The following is a 1,428-nucleotide window of genomic DNA, read 5'->3' as shown; positions in this document are numbered from 1 at the left end:
GGCGCCGCTTCGCCCCGCCGCGCCGCCTACCTGCGAGCAGCCGCTCCTTGAGGCGGTTGAGCACGCCGGCCGAGGTGGGCCCCTTGGGCTTGTACACGACGAACAGCCCGCTCAGCGAGAACAGCCTGGYGGCCGCTTCGCCCAGCACGCCGCCGCCGCCCCCTTCGCGCCCGGCCATGCTGCTACCGCCGCCGAAGCGCGGCCTGGCCCGGCCCGGCGCTTCCGGCCGCCGCCGCGCCGGGCGGCGCTGGGAAACGTAGTCTGGAGCAAGGGCCTTGCCCGGGGCCGGGCGCGGTTCGCCCGGGGCGGGCGGAAGGGGCGGGAGCGCCCCGTGCGGCTCGGCTCATGCGGGCCGCTGAACGCCGACGTGGCTTTCGCGGGGTGTCTTCTGCGCGGGAAGGCCTCGGGCCGCGGCTGGGTGTCCTTCCAAAACGTGCGGGGGCTCGCCCGGGTCAGGGCTGGCTGCAGGGACTGCTGAGAGATGGTCGTAAGCAGTGTGACAACACGCTGCGGGGCGGTCAGAAAGCAGAGCTTTCYGCCTCTATAATCTGTGCTTATAGCTAAGCGTATGCATTAGCACTTGTAGGATTATGGTCTAAATTTTAGATAAAAGGTATTAGACCTCTATCACAGCTGGAGGTAATCAATTAGAAAGTAGAAATAGGCTGTTCCAATGAATATGCTGAGACCCCTGCCGTGCTGTCTTTAGCACTGAAAAGAAAATCTTACAGAGTATCAAACAGGCCCAAGAGCTGTATTTGAGATATGAGTCGTCTTACAGAATGCTGGCAGCTTGGTTTCTTGAATATCGCATTTCTGGGTGATACTTAGAGCACACAAGTTACATTTCCTGGTTGTGTGCAGTTCATGCTGTCCTGCAGCCTCAGCAGAAAGATGCATGGCTTTCTAATAAATTGGTTTGGGAAGCTGCTGTCCCTCCCCCTCACCCATCACTACATTGGTCATTGCACCTTCACTGCAGAACTTAAAAGAATTATATTCTGCTGACTAGTTTCTCAGTGCATTAGTCTTCCTGCCTTGGCATGTATTGTGTAAGTATTCCTAAGGTGGACTTCTTCCAGATCACCCCATTCTCGAGGTCACACACACARATCACAACAGAAGTACAGCATGGGGGTTTTCTTCTTCAGGCCTGATACGCATACACTTACTTCTCTAACATCACTCCCAAGGCATCTGAGCAAGGTAATACTTGAGAAAGGTAGCAACAGCTGGGATGTTTTCTTCATTTCATTTACTCATTGGTAAGAGCTTGCGGATGAAACTATGAAAAGACAGTTACTTAAAAAAAATACGTGGTTCACTAAGGGCTCAGTATGTTCCCAGYCCTTCCCAGAACTTGAGAGAAGAAAATCTTCCTGCAGAAGTCAATAGCTGTCTCTGCTCAGAGCAGGATCAAGACCTGTG

General features: G+C 54.6%; 1 protein-coding gene across 2 annotated transcripts in view; it reads right to left on the bottom strand.

Annotated features, from left to right (window-relative positions):
- TRUB1 (TruB pseudouridine synthase family member 1) overlaps positions 1–267 on the bottom strand; it is a 28,590-nt gene extending 28,323 nt beyond the window's left edge. The window contains exon 1 of one of the 2 annotated variants that reach the window (XM_085319072.1): positions 31–267. In XM_085319072.1, the coding sequence (XP_085175198.1) occupies positions 31–178 (148 nt within the window). In that variant the 5' untranslated portion in view covers positions 179–267. The remainder of the gene's footprint in view (positions 1–30) is intronic. The other variant, XM_085319071.1, reaches the window with a different exon arrangement.
- Between the last annotated feature and the right edge of the window lie 1,161 nt (positions 268–1,428).

Source organism: Rhea americana, unplaced genomic scaffold, assembly GCF_003343005.1.
Source record: "Rhea americana isolate MKP2758 unplaced genomic scaffold, rheAme1 scaffold_57, whole genome shotgun sequence".
NCBI lineage: Eukaryota > Metazoa > Chordata > Aves > Rheiformes > Rheidae > Rhea > Rhea americana.
This window is presented reverse-complemented; position numbering and strand designations above follow the sequence as displayed.